This window comes from Carassius carassius, chromosome 34 (assembly GCF_963082965.1).
Source record: "Carassius carassius chromosome 34, fCarCar2.1, whole genome shotgun sequence".
Taxonomy (NCBI): Eukaryota; Metazoa; Chordata; class Actinopteri; order Cypriniformes; family Cyprinidae; genus Carassius; species Carassius carassius.
In genome coordinates this window covers 2,285,308-2,303,516 of record NC_081788.1, presented here as the reverse complement: position 1 = coordinate 2,303,516, position 18,209 = coordinate 2,285,308, and the positions used below count along the sequence as shown (strand labels likewise).

At 40.3% G+C, this 18,209-nt stretch overlaps 1 protein-coding gene across 1 annotated transcript in view; it reads right to left on the bottom strand.

Annotated features, from left to right (window-relative positions):
* Nucleotides 1-5,745: 5,745 nt before the first annotated feature.
* LOC132115314 (gamma-aminobutyric acid receptor subunit delta-like) overlaps nucleotides 5,746-18,209 on the bottom strand; it is a 52,403-nt gene continuing 39,939 nt past the window's right edge. The window contains exons 5-9 of the mRNA XM_059523711.1: nucleotides 14,926-15,008; nucleotides 14,397-14,534; nucleotides 14,070-14,225; nucleotides 11,689-11,897; nucleotides 5,746-6,075 (exon numbers count right to left, since the gene is read on the bottom strand). Coding sequence (XP_059379694.1) covers nucleotides 5,770-6,075; nucleotides 11,689-11,897; nucleotides 14,070-14,225; nucleotides 14,397-14,534; nucleotides 14,926-15,008 — 892 coding nt within the window. The 3' untranslated portion in view covers nucleotides 5,746-5,769. The remainder of the gene's footprint in view (nucleotides 6,076-11,688; nucleotides 11,898-14,069; nucleotides 14,226-14,396; nucleotides 14,535-14,925; nucleotides 15,009-18,209) is intronic.

Genomic DNA, 18,209 nt, shown 5'->3' with positions numbered 1-18,209 from the left:
TCTGAACCCCCAATTTTTTTCCTCTCCTATATCTCGCTACTCTCTCGCTCCGGTTTTTCACAAGTTCATCAAACAACTGTGGTAAGAATTTCTCATAAATCACGGTTAATAATGGCTTCTCCTGCTGTTGTTATTTGCACCACTTGCCACATGTATAGTTTATCTCTCTCTGTCTGCGACGAGGGATTCACATGATAAATGCAGGGAAATAGTTAGGCTGACAGAGAAGATTTCAGAATTAGAGGCACGCATCCAAACTTTAAGGACAGAAAGAATGTGAGGGCTCTAGATACGGCTTTGGATGCGACTAGCTCAGGGAGTCCTGTACATTGTTCAGTTCTGGTAACAGCACCTCTGCAGCAGGGCAACTGGGTGACATGAGGCGGCATAGTAGTGGGTCAAAACACCGCTCTTCTGTTCTGATCAAAACATTAAACAGGTTCTCCCCACTCAGTGACGCACCCACTGAGAAACCTGATGAAATATGGTTGTATCTCACACCAAGTGGTGATGAGATACATTGCAGACTGTCATCACTCAATGGCTGGATGTCTAAGTGGAGCAACTTGTTGAACTTGTTGAAAAGAGATGGTCTTCATCCCTCCTGGGGTGGTGCTGCTCTTCTCTTTAGAAATATGGCACATAATCTTAGAGTTTGTACTTGACTAACTGGGGCCCAGGTCAGGAAGCAGACAGACTGGCTAAACCAACCGTTTGCTAGCCGCCTCATGTCACAGAAATCGGTTAATTCTCAGCACATAGAGACTTTCACCTAGATTATCACACTATAGAGATTGTGTCTGTTCCCTGAACTAGAAAATACAAAAAAATTCTCATATTGTATCGTATACTGTAGTTCTTTTGCAATGTGTTGGCATTCATTGTGGACAGCAAAGTAATAATTGCTCCGGAAAATCTGCTTTCCTCACTGGGTGTTTGACAATAAACGCTTTAAATCTTGAATATATTCATTAAATATCTGACAGTGAAATGAACATCAGTTTTCAATTAAACTCTAAAATAACAGTACGCATACTTAGATGAATGACAGTATATCTAGTATTTTAGTGCAGGACCTAAGTGACTAAAACACATGAATATTTAGTATGATTTAGGGAGGAACTAGCTGATAAATCACTAGGATTAATCTTAGCCTGGTTGTTAGCCTGCTCCGGAGCAGGCTAGCTGCAAAGTGTAAATCTCCATAGTAACTTAATGTTGATTAATTTAGCCTGCATTAATGCATCCGAGTAAGGGCTAAATTCAGCCAGGATAACTGGAAAGTCCCAGCTTAATCCCTTATCTTGCTTTTGTGCATTACCCACCAGGTCCCTTTCTACAAAAGCACTTTTTGTAAATAAGATCACTGATCATAATCTAGATGTACTCCGTTTGACATAAACCTGGCTAAAACCTGATGATTACATTATTTTAAATGAGTCTACCCCCCAAGATTACCGCTATAAACATGAGCCGTGTCCAAAAGGTAAAGAGGGAGGTGTTGCTTCGCTTTATAACAATGTTTTCAGGATTTCTCAGAGGGCAGGCTTCAAGTATAACTCGTTAGAAGTAATGGTGCTTCATAAAACATTATCCAGAGAAACAAATGTTAATGATAAATCCCCTGTGATGTTTGTACTGGCTACTGTATACAGGCCACCAGAGCACCATACAGACTTTATTGAAGAGTCTGATGATTTTACATCTGAGTTAGTGCTGGCTGCAGATAAAGTTTTAATTGTTGGTGATTTTAATGTCCATGTTGATAATGAAAAAGATGCATTGGGATCAGCATTTATAGACATTCTGAATTCTATTGTCGAAATCATACTCTAGATTTAATACGGCCACATGGAATTGATGTTGATGGTGTTGAAATTATTAAGCAAAGTGGTGATATCTCAGGTCATTATTTAATTTTGTGCAAACTTCATATAGCTAAAACTGTAAATTCGACTTCTCGTTAAAAGTATGGTGGAACCATCACTTCTACTACAAAAGACTGCTTTGTAAGTAATATTCCTGATTTATGCCAATTCCTTAGCATATCCAAAACCTCAGAACAACTTGATGTAACAGAAACTATGGACTCTCTCTTTTCTAGCATTTTAAATACAGTTGCTCCTTTATGCTTAAGGAAGGTTAAGGAAAACAGTCTGACACCGTGGTATAATGAGCACATTCGCATCCTAAAGAAAGCAGCCTGGAAAATGGAGCACAGCTGGAGGAAAACAAAACCAGAGTTGTTTTGTATTGCTTGGTGGGAAAGTAACCTATCTTACAGAAAAGCATAAAAACTGCCAGATCTGATTACTTTTTGTCTCTTTTAGAAGAAAACAAACATAAACCCAGGTATTTATTCAATACAGTGGCTAAATTAATGAAAAATAAAGCTTCAACAAGTGTTGACATTTCCAAACAGCACAGCAGTAATAACTTTATGAACTACTTTACTTCTATGATCAATACTATCAGGGATAAAATTGTAACCATGTAACCATCAGCTACTGAAGAATTGTATAAACTTGTTAAATAAACTAAACCAACAACATGTATTTTAGACCCTATTCCATCTAAGCTCCTAAAACAGGTGCTTCCAGAAGTCATAGATCCTGACTATTATTAATTCTTCATTGTATTTAGGATATGTCCCCAAAACCTTCAAACTGGTTGTTATTATCTTGCCTCTCATCAAAAAACCACAACGTGACCCCAAAGAACTAGCTAATTATAGATCAATCTCGAATCTCCCTTTTCTGTCCAAGATACTAGAAAAGGTGGTATCCTCACAATTATATTCCTTTTTAGAGAAAAATGGTATCTGTGAGGATTTCCAGTCGGGATTTAGACCGTATCATAGTACTGAGACTGCTCTCCTTAGAGTTACAAATGACCTGCTCTTATCATCTGATAATGTTTGTATCTCACTATTAGTGCTATTGGATCTTAGTGCTTTGTTCAACACTATTTACCACAACATTATTTTGCATAGACTAGAACACTTTGTTGGCATTATTGGAAGTGCATTAGCATGGTTTAAATCATACTTATTTGACCGCAATTAATTCGTAGCAGTGAATGAAGAGGTATCATATCGATCACAAGTGCAGTATGGAGTACATCAAGGCTCAGTACTAGGGCCATTTCTCTTCACGCTTTACATGTTACCCTTGGGAGATATCATCAGGAAATATGGTGTTAGCTTTCACTGTTATGCTGATGATACTCAGCTCTATATTTCTAAGTGGCCCGGCGAAACATACTAGTTTGAAAAACTAACAGAATGCATAGTCGATATAAAAAAACTGGATGACGAGTAATTTCTTACTGCTAAATTCTGAAAAGACAGAGGTGTTAATTATAAGACCGAAAAACTCTGCATGTAATAACCTAGAACAGACACACTCTTGCAGTTTAAATCTAGATTAAAGATCTCTTTAACCTGGTTTACACATAACACACTAAAACGCTTCTAATATCCAAATCCATTAAATAACTTTTATGCTGCATCAATTGGGTATAAACGGAACCGGCAACACTTCCCATAACACCCAATGTACTTGCTTCATTGTTAGAGGAATGGCATCTATGCTAATATTAGTCTGTTTCTCTCTTATTCTGAGGTCACCGTAGCTACCAGATCCAGTCTCTATCCAAATCAGAGGGTCACTGCAGTCACCAGGATCAAGTATGTATCCAGCCCAGATGGTCGATCAACACCTAGAAAGGACAGGACCGGGGAGGGATGCATGTTTATTCTGGAGCCAAATCTAAATTTCTGGAAATGGGAAATGAGACGAAGAGTTGGTTAAGAGATTCAGGAGTCCTGGTATATGAGTTGCTCGGAGAAGGAATTGTTGAGTAGAGATGAAGTGGGCCTATGCATGATTTGCATAACTGCCAAACATGATCATCCCTTGTTTATCGTTTCAACGATAAACAAGAGAGAGGAAGGTAGAGAGAGAGTGGGAAAGGGAGGTATAGAGAGAGGGTAAAATAAGAAGCAATTGAGAATAACCTCTTAAATTCTAAAACTTTCTAAGTAGCTATTGAGAGTTATTAGAAACCCGAGAGCTGCATTGCTGTAAATGACTGAAGGAAGGGTGGAAGTAAATGGATCTTGGGATGAAAGAATGTTTGTGAGGTAAGTTTTATGAGCAAACTGTTAGCATAGAGAAGATTATAATTTTGGCAGAGATCAGAGTGCAGGTGGAATTACATCTTGCCTGCCGCTAGGGGGAGCTGCTATCTGATGCTGTGGAGGAGAGTTCTTCTGACATCACCTGTGACAGCGAGTAAATTCCTAGGGGTTGCCAGAAGTGCTAAGGGCTCAAAGTTTGTCATGACAGAAGATTTATACTGTATATAGTTGAAATAACTGTTTGCTATCTGCACGATTTTATTGGATACCTTGTATTTAAGTAAGTGTTGAAGGGAAACCGTGGTTCAGTTGTCTTCAGCTCTGGATTTTAAAAGATGTGCAATGGGAGCGCTGAGGAAGCACTGGAGAAGTGGCTCGCAAGGAGAGTGAGAATTCCATTTCTGCGTCAACTACGCAAACGATGATGGCGATCTCAGCCCGCGGATCCAACTGACGGAGAGGATGGAGCCCAGGAATAGTTCCGATTTCCCCCAGAGAAGACTCTGGGAGTGGACGCTCATGGTCCAGAATGTGCGCAACCGAACGCGAACACTCGGAAAAAGACTGCGATCGGGACAATGAGAGGTGATCCTCAAGTGACGACAGTGACATTTTATCAAACAGAACGCCGTCTAGACCAGGCGAGTCCATCTGTCCTTCAACAGAAAGAAACAAACCGTACGATATGAGGTTGCCCGATATATGGAGGTTTTAATGGCATTAATATATTTTATTTTATATATATCACGTCCATTTTAATGCACAAAAACAATGTGCTGATTGTCACAACAATCACTGATTTTGTTGTTGCACAAATGTGGCACTTCAGAACAAAAGCAGAATTAGAGCAGCCTCTGACAAAAGAAAAGCCAAAATAAAAGATATTGAACAAGGGATAAATTGCTCAGGATAACATCACTACATTCATCAGCAATACTGATACAAAATCTCATGCATAACATCATCAGTTGTGGGCAGGGTCCCCATGGCTCATATGTAATATTTTTTCATAACATTGCTTGTATTTCAACCCAATTGCTGGGAGAACGCTAAACTTTATGATAAACACTATGTAAGAGAATGCATACAGAAGAATATCTAATTTCACATTAATAATTCAGACAGTTCTGAATTGTATTTGAGAACAATATTAATTAGCAAAAAAAAAAAAAACAGATATTGTCCTTTTCCATAAAAAAGTCAGTCAGAGTCCATTTTTACAGTAATGTATGCCGATGCAACAAAAATGCTGAACTTTTCTGTGAAGAAAGTTTTAAATATGGAAAAGGTAGGAATAAATACAAGAGATTAATTCATAAAGCAGTAAAACATTCTGCATTAGTTCATTCATACCAGTACTTAGAAGGCTACAAGGAAATGTCATTGTAAAGCATAAAAGTTTTTAAAGATGCAGAGGTATGTATCAGTCTTCTGAATGCAACAAACCCCCCTTCATCCAAAAAACTGAATTCAACATAATGCATTTAACATATTCTAAAAGACAACACTACATCATCATATTGATAAAACGTAATAATGCAGATGTCATATTGTAATAATTGTTTAGTTCCGTTATCACATCGTTTATTGATTTATATACATGCAGAGTTCAACATTTTTAAAATTATTTACATTGTGTATGCCACCCAATAGATGACATTTACCACAGCAAATGTGATAGGGAAGACAGCACGAGCATAGATATCAATGGTATCAGCATCAATAGGTTTACACTTGCAGCATTTCTTCTTTTCACTGCTTTCTTTCTGTGCCCGACGGGACTGAGTGCCACGAGTCTCTTCATGCAGATCTCCAGGAGGGTCAGTGGCCCGCTGGGCCCTGTTTTGCCTGTTTGAAACTAGGAGACCCTGGTTCATGCCAGCCACAGAAAGCGAAAATAGAACCATGGCCTGCTTTCCATTCTTTACCATGGACTGAAGAACAAAAAAAGAAAAAAAAGTTATTTATTAAAAGTCATTAATTATTATTATAAATTATTTTTATTCTCCTCTAAACTGAAAAGGGATTAAAGCTTTAATCAATATTGTGCCATTCTATCATGAAGATAAATGTATATATATATATTCTATCATGAAGTAAAGGGTAAAAATAATTGTATATATATATATATATATATATATATATATATATATATATATATATATATATATATATACACACACACACACACACACACAAACTGGCCACTTTATAAGGTACACCTGTTCAATTGTTTGGTAACACAAATTGCTAATCAGCCAATCACATGGCAGCAACTTATCTAGATGTGGCGAAGATGACTTCAAACTGAGCATCAGAATTGGGAAGAGAGTGGATTTAAGACTTTGAATGGAGAATGGTTGTTGGTGCCAAATGGGCTGGTCTGAGTATTTCAAAAACTGATCTGCTGGGATTTTCACGCACAACCATCTCTAGGGTTTACAGAAAATGGTCCAAAAAAGAGAAAATATCCAGTGAGTTGTGTGGGAAGTTGTGTGGACGAAAATGCCTTGTTGATATCAGAGGTCAGAGGAGAATGGGCAGACTGATTAGAGATGGTAGAAAGACAACAGTGACTCAAATTACCATTTGTTACAACCAAGGTATGCAGAATACCATCTTTGAATGCACAACAGGTCGAACCCTGAAGCAGATGGGCTACAGCAGCAGAAGATCACACTGGGTGCCACACCTGTCAGCTAAGAACAGGAAACAGAGGCTACAATTCGCACAGGCTCACCAAAATTGGAAATACGGTTCCTGGTCTGATGAGTCAAGTCAAGTCAAGTCACCTTTATTTATATAGCACTTTAAACAAAATACATTGCGTCAAAGCAACTGAACAACATTCATTAGGAAAACAGTGTGTCAATAATGCAAAATGATAGTTAAAGGCAGTTCATCATTGAATTCAGTGATGTCATCTCTGTTCAGTTAAATAGTGTCTGTGCATTTATTTGCAATCAAGTCAACGATATCGCTGTAGATGAAGTGACCCCAACTAAGCAAGCCAGAGGCGACAGCGGCAAGGAACCGAAACTCCATCGGTGACAGAATGCAGAAAAAAAACCTAGGGAGAAACCAGGCTCAGTTGGGGGGCCAGTTCTCCGCTGACCAGACGAAACCAGTAGTTCAATTCCAGGCTGCAGCAAAGTCAGATTGTGCAGAAAAATCATCTGTTTCCAGTGGTCTTGTCCTGGTGGTCCTCTGAGATAAGGTCTTTACAGGGGATCTGTATCTGGGGCTTTAGTTGTCCTGGTCTCGGCTGTCTTTCAGGGCAGTAGAGGTCCTTTCTAGGTGTTGATCCACCATCTGGTCTGGATACGTACTGGATCCGGGTGACTGCAGTGACCCTTTGATCTGGATACAAACTGGATCTGGTGGCTACGGTGACCTTGGAATAAGAGAGAAACAGACAAATATTAGCGTAGATGCCATTCTTCTAATGATGTAGCAAGTACATAGGTTGTTATGGGAAGTGTTTCCGGTTCCGGTTAACTTAATTAATGCAGCCTAAAAATTTGGATATTGGATAAACGGATTTGGATATTAAAAGCATATTATTTTATTATTATAATTTGTTTTCAATATCCAAATCCGTTAAAGGATTTTTAGGCTGCATTAATTAGGTAAACCGGAACCGGAAACACTTCCCATAACACCCTATGTACTTGCTACATTATTAGAAGAATGGCATCTACGCTAATATTTGTCTGTTTCTCTCTTGTTCCGAGGTCACCGTGGCCACCAGATCCAGTCTGTGTCCAGATCAGAGGGTCACTGCAGTCACCCGGATCCAGTACGTATCCAGACCAGATGGTGGATCAGCACCTACAAAGGACCTCTACATCCCTGAAAGACAGCGGAGACCAGGACAACTAGAGCCCCCGATACAGATCCCCTGTAAAGACCTTGTGTCAGAGGAGCACCAGGACAAGACCACAGGAAACAGATGATTGTTCTGCACAATCTGACTTTGCTGCAGCCTGGAATTGAACTACTGGTTTCGTCCGGTCAGAGGAGAACTGGCCCCCCAACTGAGCCTGGTTTCTCCCAAGGTTTTTTTCTCCATTCTGTCACCGATGGAGTTTCGGTTCCTTGCCGCTGTCGCCTCTGGCTTGCTTAGTTGGGGTCACTTCATGTACAGTGATATCATTGACTTGATTGCAAATAAATGCACAGACAATATTTAACTGAACAGAGATGCCATAACTGAATTCAATGATGAACTGCCTTTAACTATCATTTTGCATTATTGACACTTTTTTCCTAATGAATGTTGTTCAGTTGCTTTGACGCAATGTATTTTGTTTAAAGCGCTATATAAATAAAGGTGACTTTGACTTTATGACTACACTGTACCTATCTTCAGATGGTTACTTCCAACAGGATAATGCACCATGTGGATGGGCAGCCGACAAATCTGCAGCAACTGCGTGATGCGATCATGTCAATATTGACCAAAATCTACGAGGAATGTTTCCAACGCCTTGTTGAATCTATGCCATGAACAATTAAGGCTGTTCTGAAGGCAAAATGGGGTCCAACCCGGTACTACCAAGGTGTATCTAATAAAATGGCCAGTGAGTGTATATACAGTACTGTGCAAGTATCTTAGCCCACTAGTATTTTCACAAAAAAAATTGGTTTTATGTGTCACAGTCTGGTGTGCAAAACAAAGCGCACAACGAAGAAATATAATCAAAAGAGTTCTTTTAATAATTCACAGGAAAGAATGGGCAAACACAAATCCAAATGAAGAAACATCAATAGCAGACAAAGGAAAAATGGAGAACACAGGCTTTAAATACTGAGAGTGTCATCAAGAAGAACAGAAACAGGTGTGGAGCTAATTAAACAAAAACCAAGGAAACTAACTAGGCAGAAAACTGGAGACACAGAAAACTAACCAAACCAGATCATACATGTGTCAGTAATATTTTAATTTGGATTCAGGTTCAGGTTTATTTTTAATGTACATAACAATATACATTGTGAGATAATGCACTCCGGACTTTTCAGGTAAAGTGGGCTATCTCTGATCCTGTATCCTAAGTTATGCTATGGACATTATCTTATGGAAAGATAAACTGAAGTTTCCTGGAAGTAATAAGGTAAACCTTATTCTATATTCAGCAGATAAATTGAGGGATTATTTGTTTTTAACAACTATATAAAATCTAATGCAAATTACCGTAAACTGACACTAATCCGAATGGTCTCTAGAAAGAGGATTGAAAAGTGTGATATTTACAGTACATTCCACATCTGGGCGGTGACGTCTTCCACTTGTTGACCTGGTCCATGATGCAGTGAGAAGAAATGAGTCTGATCGGTTTTTACAGTCTTGAACAAGAAGCACTAGTGAACGATGTACTCCTGAGCACCGAGAAGGTCCTTGGTCTGGAAACATGCAAATGGAGGAGCCTTGAAGGTGAAGGTTTAGAAGTCTTTACAGAAGATCTGGACAACCTGGAACACGAAGGAGAAGGATCGCTGAAGAGAAGGATCTGAAGTTGTTGGAGAAGATGTTGGGCACTAAGCTTGTGGTCGTTGTTGCTGTTTCCAAACTCTGCAAATCTACATCTTACAGAACTTACTTGTTTCTCATTAAAACTTATATTAGCAGATTAACAACAACTATTTTGTACTTAGCACAAAGAACACAGCTGCTTAGGATACTTCTTTGTGTTGAAGAGAATCTTTTCATCTTTCATCTGTCTTCGTCCTGCCTTCCTCTAATGATAGCCTTAAGGGAAAACAAAGCACTTCACTGTTTATGTTACCCCCCTCTCCACAAGAGTTAGTGTTGTTTAATCTGAAGACAAAAGGCATTCTTTGTTGTCCACAAAGCCTGATCAAATCAAAATGAAGCTTTCCAGTCGTCAACTGCTGTCCACTACATCATGAAGGGCCATACTCGAAAAGAACTTTCAGAAACTTATACGAAACCTGAAGGAGAATATTTGGCATAGAAATACTCCTACATTAAAAACGTTTTTGGAAACTTTGGCCATGTTTAGCATGAGAATCCAACTTTTAAACAGTGTAACTTGGAAAGCATTAAATAGCATTAGACCCCCCCCCCCCCCCCCACTGTCCCCACTTAAAATCCAAGAATGATCAGATACACAATAAACAAAGAAATGGCTTGGCTTGGTTTTACTTGATTTGACTAAACAAGAACTTGAATATAAATACAACTAACCTTCAGTGGACTTTATTACAGAAGGCTAGACCTTCAACAGTGAACCCAGCAGTTGCCTTGCTATGTTTTCAGAAGGGGAATTGCCCCAATATGTTAAGTACTTTTGTGAACTCATTCACTGTGTGGCTTTTAATGACATGGCACTGAAATACATTTTTTGTATGGGTTTGAATGAACCCATATGTCCACAGCTGCCTGGGGGGAAGAAAATTTCATAGCAGAGTAGGCTATGCTTTGTTGTTGTGTGACTCATCATATACTGTGAGAATTGCAGATTGCAGAGCGGCCCTGAAATCCCATGGTACCTGTCACACCTTGCCTGCCAAGCCAGAGCCTGCTCAACAAGTGATGCCAAAGCCTGCTCACTTCATGCCTGCCAAGCCAGAGCCTCGAACCCAATGTGGCTGCCACTCCAGAGTCTCAACACATCATGGCAGCCATGCCAGAGCCTATGGCCAAATGGCCACCACACCAGAGCCCTGTTATGCCATGACTGCCATGCAAATTTCTCCTAAGGATTTTTTATTTTTTGAGTAAGGTAAGAATAGGACACAAACTCCTGCATATGCAGAGCTTGGGCCAAGACAAATAAGATTAATGGCCAGTGTAATAGATCCAAAAAAATTTGACCCCGGTGACCTCAACACTCTTAAACCCTGTGGCCTCAGTGCTGTCCAACCCGGAGGTCCTCCCTCAGTCAGCTGTACTGCCCATGATGGTGGTGCAATATAGTGTATTTGGGCTATACAATGCACTACAGTCCATGAATCCACTCAAGAGCTCGCTCCAGTCCATGATTCCACTCTAAAGCCCTCTCCAGTCCATGAATCTGCTCAAGAGCCCGCTCTAGTCCATGAAACAGCTCAAGAGCCCACTTCAGTCCATGAGTTCGCTCCAGAGTCCACTCAAGTCAATAAATCTACTCCAGAGCCAGCTTCAGTCTATGAGTCTGCTCCAGAGCCTGCTCCAGTCCATGAATCCACTCCAGAACCCGCTCCATTCTATGAGTCTGCTCCAGAGCTCAGTCCAGTCCATGAATCCACTCCAGAGCCTGCTCCAGTCCATAAGTTTTCTCCAGAGTCCTCTCTAAACCATGAATCCACTCCAGATCATTAGCCAAAAAAAGTTTTTCTTAAAAGTGTCCCTTTAATTAAAGACCATTGTTATGCTCTCAAAGTATAAATCCACTGAGAACAGTACAAGTTTTAATTGCCCACTTTACCTGAATTCACCGTACTTGAAAGAATATAAAATGCTTGAGACTTTGTGTCCTGAGATGGGTCAGTTATAGCACACATTTTTACCCTTCTATGCAAAATGAATGATGTTCTGATGTTACCTCTGCACTCTTATTCGTCTTGACTTTGGCTTTCTCCTTCTTGCTGTAGTCTGCATTATAGTGAGCAAAAGCATATTCGATCAAGGCAGCAAACACAAAGACGTAGCAGATCCAGAAATACACGTCCAGAGCTTTGATGGCAGAAGCCCGGGGCAATGATGAACGAGCACTGACCATCAGTGTTGTCATGGTGAGCACTGTTGTGATTCCTAAGGTTAATGGACACATGAAAATATTCATTTGACTTATCAGGTTAATTTGCGTGTGTATTTAGTTTTGAATGCTCTAATTATTACTCATAACTGGTTTTAATTTATTTCAATGTTCACATTAGACCACTTAAGACCTTTATAAGTCAATTTGCAACTTCATGTATACAAATTCTTACAACCCAAATTCCGGAAAAGTTGGGACGTTTTTTAAATTTTAATAAAAGGAAAACTAAAAGACTTTTTTAAATCACATGAGCCGATATTTTATTCACAATAGAACATAGATAACATAGCAAATGTTTAAACTGAGAAAGTTTACAATTTTATGCACAAAATGAGCTCATTTCAATTTTGATTTCTGCTACAGGTCTCAAAATAGTTGGGACGGGGCATGTTTACCATGGTGTAGCATCTCCTTTTCTTTTCAAAACAGTTTGAAGACGTCTGGGCATTGAGGCTATGAGTTGCTGGAGTTTTGCTGTTGGAATTTGGTCTCATTTTTGCCTTATATAGATTTCCAGCTGCTGAAGAGTTCGTGGTCGTCTTTGAAGTATTTTTCGTTTAATGATGCGCCAAATGTTCTCTATAGGTGAAAGATCTGGACTGCAGGCAGGCCAGGTTAGCACCCGGACTCTTCTACGACGAAACCATGCTGTTGTTATAGCTGCAGTATGTGGTTTTGCATTGTCCTGCTGAAATAAACAAGGCCTTCCCTGAAATAGACGTTGTTTGGAGGGAAGCATATGTTGCTCTAAAACCTTTATATACCTTTCAGCATTCACAGAGCCTTACAAAACATGAAAGCTGCCCATACCGTATGCACTTATGCACTCCCATACCATCAGAGATGCTGGCTTTTGAACTGAACGCTGATAACATGCTGGAAGGTCTCCCTCCTCTTTAGCCCGGAGGACACGGCGTCCGTGATTTCCAACAAGAATGTCAAATTTGGACTCGTCTGACCATAAAACACTATTCCACTTTGAAATAGTCCATTTTAAATGAGCCTTGGCCCACAGGACACGACGGGGCTTTTGGACCATGTTCACATATGGCTTCCTTTTTGCATGATAGAGCTTTAGTTGGCATCTGCTGATGGCACGGCGGATTGTGTTTACCGATAGTGGTTTCTGAAAGTATTCCTGGGCCCATTTAGTAATGTCATTGACACAATCATGCCGATGAGTGATGCAGTGTCGTCTGAGAGCCCGAAGACCACGGGCATCCAATAAAGGTCTCCGGCCTTGTCCCTTACGCACAGAGATTTCTCCAGTTTCTCTGAATCTTTTGATGATGTTATGCACTGTAGATGATGAGATTTGCAAAGCCTTTGCAATTTGATGTTGAGGAACATTGTTTTTAAAGTTTTCCACAATTTTTTTACGCAGTCTTTCACAGATTGGAGAGCCTCTGCCCATCTTTACTTCTGAGAGACTCTGCTTCTCTAAGACAAAGCTTTTATAGCTAATCATGTTACAGACCTGATATCAATTAACTTAATTAATCACTAAATGTTCTCCCAGCTGAATCTTTTCAAAACTGCTTGCTTTTTTAGCCATTTTTTGCCCCCGTGCCAACTTTTTTGAGACCTGTAGCAGGCATTAAATTTTAAATGAGCTAATTAAGTGGATAAAAGTGTAAAATTTCTCAGTTTAAACGTTTGCTATGTTATCTATGTTCTATTGTGAATAAAATATTGGCTCATGTGATTTGAAATTCCTTTAGTTTTCATTTTATTAAAATTTAAAAAACGTCCCAACTTTTCCGGAATTCGGGTTGTATTAATTTGCAGCTACTGTACATGCCAACTGACTCATTTGAGTATTAGTAAAGTTAATACTGTTAAGTTAAGGTAAGTAGAATTAGTTGACATGCACTAAAAAAGTTACTAGTCAGTAGAATGTGCTAGCCGATATTATATCTACTAATACTCTAATGACTGGTAGTTGACATGTAGTTGCAAAATTACTAACAGTTACAATGTCTAAAGAGGACTTTCAAAATAAAACGCTTACCTATAGATTTTTTTTAAATATAAAAATTTAACTTTTTTTTTTTTTTTTTTTAAATATACTAGATATGGAGAATATTAAAATATATATGATGAAATGTACATTTTATAAACTTAAATTTTTATGAAATTAGCAATATTAACACTGAAATACAGACCTAAAGTCACTCTTGCTGGCACAGCGGATTGGCTGATCCAGAATGAAACCCATGACATGGCAACCAGTAAGATGGAGGGCATGTAGGACTGGATGATGTATACGCCTCGGTTACGCCTTAGTTGAAATCTTAAACTGAGACGTGGAAATCTCCCTGCTGTTTCGAGAATGACAATATGTGGCTTGAAAATATGTAATGTAGTTTTTCAGTTATTATTATTATTTTTTTAATTAAAAATGACAACAGTTGCTGCAGCATTAGCAATTAAGGTTTTGGCAGAGTTTAGTTATATCAGGTATATAGGACGGTGTTGATGAAAAGCCTCACCAGATTTAAAGTTCATCAGCTCCGTGACAAAGCGATAATCTGTAATGGTGAACTGGGACAGCTCCAATTTGTCCAGCCCATGGATGTCTTTCTGACTCTCTGACCAGTGATACACAATGTCTTCTGAAGAGTAGCCATCTGCAAAACCACCAACAGGAAAAAGAAAACATCTTGGTTTGCCTTCAGCTGCATATGACATTTGTATATGTCACTCAAACATGTTGCTCTCATAATGTTACATTCATACAATGACATAAAAGTAAGGAATATGTAAGAATATAAGAAATAAGGCAATTCAAAAGATGGGGAAGTGTCAGTGTTATTATAAAAGAAGCAAAAAAAAAAAAAAAAAAAGGTAATGAAAAACCTAATATAAAACACTAGAAAATATATGTTTTTTTTTTAAATAAAGTCACAGGCATTATTATCATGGTTTGTTTTTTGTGCAGGAATTATTTTCGAGCTCATGAAGTTGAAACACTGTAAATGCAAAGGAGAGATCCCAGATAAAAGTTTTCCCTTTACTCACAGCTTTCCAAGTCTAGCATGCATTCCTGTTCATCCATGGGGTATTTTGTGAGGTCCATGTCACATGCAGTTGTAGAAGTAATTCTGAAATAGAAACCATCATGATTACATTTTGAACATTGAGCAGGACACAGAGAAGAAAATAAACTCTCTGTGATCATGTGTTAAGACATGGAAAGTGAATTCTGATTCTTTATAAATAATGTTTTTTTTTATTATTAATTAATTTATTTTTTACATATTTGTCCATGCTGTTGGCATCATTTGGTTGCTTTACACAGCTCTCAGAAATATGTGATTGGTCAATGGTGGCATTTATTTAAGAATATGCAATGCCAGATTATCCACTGGGCATTATGGGCACGGGCCCTGAAGTCCATGAGCACTTGGGGCCTAAGCAGGGGGAAGACTTTTTTTTTCAGAGTGTCTTTACACAGTGTAAATAGTGTGCTTGTTGGCAAATGCTATTTACACTAGCTCTATCCTGCAATGTCTGTTTGGGACACTCCAGATTTAAAAACAGTTTTAAAACATTGAAATATAAATTCAATTCAATGTTTGGGACATTTAAGATAAAAAAAACAACACCATTGAAACATCACGTGTTGTTGGCAGTAGAACAGAAGACATTCAGACAGAAACACAAGCAGAACAAGTTTTTGTGTAAATCGTCTGTAAAGCCATTCTGACGTAATCTTTAGAATTCATGAAAATGTTCATATTTTCAAAATGTTAGTTGGTTCTAGCAAATTCTAAATTGCTGCCTTCCACATGTATGTCACAAATCGAGCCAGAGACAACAGGTAACTGAAATAACGGTGATATATTTACAGACCTAGGAGTTAATGGAAGGTGAGAATCTAGTGTATTAAAACAGTTCAGTGGGTCTTAGCTGAAAGTTGATGATGGTTTTCTTTGCAGGATAGTCAGATATCGGAACCAGGAACTATGTAGTACAACATTGGAGAATCATAGGAGGATCATCGGGTGTCCTATAGGAAAGTATACATAGGTAAGTGCACACAAGAGTCTGGTAACATTTCAGGCTTGTGAATGGTAGACCAGTGAGTGTGGGACTATCAGGATAGACACAATGAAATTCCTCTGGCAGCATGGGATCAAGGATGTCGTCACGGACCCCCCAGCAATGTTCCTCTGGTCCATATCCTTCCCAGTTGACCAAGTATTCGAGCTGGCCACCACAGTCCATGATGTTTCTGACCTGATACACGGATGGTTGGTCTAGGATCTCTGGAGGAGGAGGCTCGTTTGACTCGAGGGGTTCTTGAGTGGAAGGAAAGAAGGGTTTAAGGAGCGAAACATGAAACAAGGGGTGAATTCGGTACCTGACTGGCAATTGGAGCTTGCAGGTAACCTCATTTATCTGCCTCTGAATCATGAACAGACCAATGTAGTGGAGACTCAGCTTTCTACTGGGTAGACAGAGGGGCAGATCCTGGGTGGACAGCCATACCTTGTCTCCTGGATGGTATGAGGGAGTAGAAGCCAAGCCAGGCATCAGCGAAGGTCTTGTTTCTCTGTAGTGCACGCTGGAGATGGACATGAGCTGAGTCCCACACTCTCTCACTCACTCGGAACCAGTAATCAGCTGGAATAGGCACTGGAAGGACGTGAGGCCTATGGTGTTCTGTTGGAGAGAGTTCTGTGCACACTTGGCCCAACGGAGAAAGCGGATCCAGCTGTATTGATCTTCTTAGCAGTATGCCCGGAGGTAAAATCTGATTTCCTGGATCTTCCGCTCAGTCTGTCCGTTCGTCTGTGGATGGTAGCTGGAGGACAGGCTTATTGTGACCCCTAGCAGACAGAAACTGGAACTACTCCAGGAAGTAACAATGTGCGATGGTGATCCAGGAAGTGGCGGTGAGGAGATGCAGCAGGAGAGCGTGACACAGGAACTGAGATGAGCGAGCCGTGGGGGTAAGAGGTATAATCCGTGGGTGGTGAGGAGTGGATGGGATTGCAGAGACACAGACGATCCAACGAAGAGAAGAACACAGAGAACAGGAACGAGAGACCAGGCATTCCCAGATGACCCTACCTGTCGATTGTAATCATCCATCAGGGAGTGATCGAGTATGTCCCTAGCAGGTACCCAACTCCTCTCCTCCGGACCGTAACCCTCCCAGTCCACCAAGTACTGGAATCCTCGTCCCCTCCATCTCGAGTTCAGAATACAATTGACCGAATAGGTGGGTTCCCCATCTACGAGTTGCGGCGGTGGGGGAACCGGGTTAATTTGTTAATAAAACACAGGTTTAATTTTGGACACACACAAACTCCAGACAAGGTTGTAAAGACCTTGTCTCAGAGGACCACCAGGACAAGACCACAGGAAACAGATGATTCTTCTGAACAATCTGACTTTGCTGCAGCCTGGAATTTAACTACTGGTTTCGTCTGGTCAGAGGAGAACTGGCCCCCCAACTGAGCCTGGTTTCTATCAAGGTTTTTTAATAATCTTGGTGACAGGCTCCAGATTAGGAAAAATGGGTGGCTGGTAACCTATGCTACACTCAAACGGGGAGAGGCCCATGGCTGACACTGGTAGCGAGTTATGAGCGTACTCAACCATAGAGAGTTATTGACTCGAGGAAAAGGATTCTTGGAGACTAAACATCACAACGTTCTCTGTAAATCTTGGTTGGCCCGCTCAGACTGACCGTTGCTCTGCGGATGATAACCCGAAGACAGACTAACCGCCGCTCCCAATAATTTACAAACCTCCCTCCAAAATTTGGACACAAATTGGGATCCCCCGTCAGAAACCACGTCTACCGGGAGACCATGTAACCCAAAAGACGTGATCAATTACAGTAACCGCTGTCTCCTTGGCTGAGGGTAATTTGGGCAAGGGAATGAAATGTGTCGCCTTCGAGAATCGGTCCCCTACGGTCAAGATGACCATCATGCCATTAGAGGGCGGGAGGGCGGTAACAAAATCTAGAGCCATGTGGGACCAGAGTCTCGAAGGGACAGGCTGTGGTTGAAGAAGCCCGTCCAGAGGTCGGTTAGATGTCTTACCACTGGTGCAAACAGAGCAGGCCAAAACAAAATTGATAATGTCGCGAGCCATAAGTGGCCACCAGAATCGTTGCTTTACTAAGCACTTGGTGCTTATCCCTGGATGACAAGCAACATTGGAGCAGTGACCCCACTGAATAACGTTAGACCATAACTCCTCCGGAATGAACAACCAATTCGGTGGACACCCGGGCGGAGGCGTTACCCCTTCTAAGGCAGTCTTGACCTTCGATTCGACCTCCC